This window comes from Plasmodium fragile (genome assembly GCF_000956335.1).
Source record: "Plasmodium fragile strain nilgiri unplaced genomic scaffold supercont1.5, whole genome shotgun sequence".
Classification (NCBI taxonomy): Eukaryota; Apicomplexa; class Aconoidasida; order Haemosporida; family Plasmodiidae; genus Plasmodium; species Plasmodium fragile.
In genome coordinates, this window is record NW_012192585.1 from 540,173 (window position 1) to 541,559 (window position 1,387).

General features: G+C 43.8%; 1 protein-coding gene across 1 annotated transcript; it reads left to right on the forward strand.

Moving 5' to 3' along the window:
- Positions 1-343: 343 nt before the first annotated feature.
- Positions 344-1,157, forward strand: AK88_00696 (uncharacterized protein; the record flags this gene model as incomplete). Its single annotated transcript, XM_012478342.1, has 3 exons — positions 344-352; positions 639-908; positions 1,017-1,157. 3 exons carry the CDS (start codon positions 344-346, stop codon positions 1,155-1,157), a joined length of 420 nt encoding a protein of 139 aa, XP_012333765.1.
- Between the last annotated feature and the right edge of the window lie 230 nt (positions 1,158-1,387).

Here is a 1,387-nt window from a genome sequence, read left to right on the forward strand (position 1 = left end):
TACATATCTTGGGGCTTCTTCCACTGGGGCATTAGCCACAGGTAAACCACTCTCCATCTCAACATCGTACCAGTCCAAGTATAAACGCTCAAGCATTTGCAACCTGAGCGGAGGAAACTCTTTTTTCGAATACATACATCTGTGGCTTATTCTGTTTCAAAAGCCTGTTCTCCCACTGCTCAGTACACCGAATCCACAAGGAAAGTTCCCCCTTGACGTAAAAAAAAAAAAAAAAACAGAGCCAAAGGGGAACTAGCAAAAAGCTATTCAAATTAAAGTAGTAGTAAAATTATCTTGAGCCTTTACGTGAAGGAAAGGATAACTCAACCGCACCCCCCTCAAAATGAGCGATGTAAGAAGATATAGGTTGTGATAATATATAAGGAGGGAGTTAAAGCCCCCTCCCTACACAAGCACCACTTGCTTGTTCACGTGTTGTGTACGTCATCTTCCTCCCTCCGGACAGTTGCTACACCATGTGATGTGTGAGAGGAGGAGAAATCATTTTTGTCACTTTGTTCCTTGTTCCGTTTGTTAAACTGTGGAATGGGGAACCCCAATAAGGGTTACACACGGGGGTGGTAAAGACCATGTGCATAGTACATACATATATATATGTTTTTTTTCGCTCGTATCAGGTAATTGTACCGCGGAGCTTTCGCCTGCTGGACGAGCTGGAGCGAGGGCAGAAGGGAAACGTCAGTGAAGGAGTGTCTTTCGGATTGGAGAGTGCTGATGACATTACTCTTTCAAATTGGTCCTGCACGATATTTGGGCAGCCGGGGACTGTGTTCGAAAACAGGATTTATTCGCTGACCATATTTTGTGGAGACAGCTATCCTGACGCGCCCCCCACGGTCAAGTTTGACACGAAGATTGAGATGTCCTGCGTGGACAGCGCCGGCCGGGTGAGTCCTTTGGATCTGATGGGCGTCTCACTAAACGATATAATAATTAGCCTGCTTGACGTAATTATTTGAAAATTTTTTTTTTTTTTTTTTTTTTCTGCTACACAGGTCGTTAAGAATAATTTGCAGATTTTAAAAAATTGGAACAGGAACTACACCATCGAAACGATTTTAATCGCGCTCAGACAGGAGATGCTCTCGAGTGTGAACAACAGGTTGCCGCAGCCCAACGAGGGAGAAATGTACTGACTCGAATGAAGTCCATTCTATTTGTCCTGGCGCAGTGGGCGGACAGGGAGCAGGTCCATACACGGTGAACGTAGAACAAGAGAAAGGGTTCGAAATTGTAGAGCATAAATGGGGAAAACAACACCCCCTCTTTGCAAGTCCCGCCCGATTATTTTAACGCCAACAGGAATTCACCAATTTGTTCGATGAAAACTTGTTAAATGTGAATGTGTTTTTTTTTTTTTTTTTTT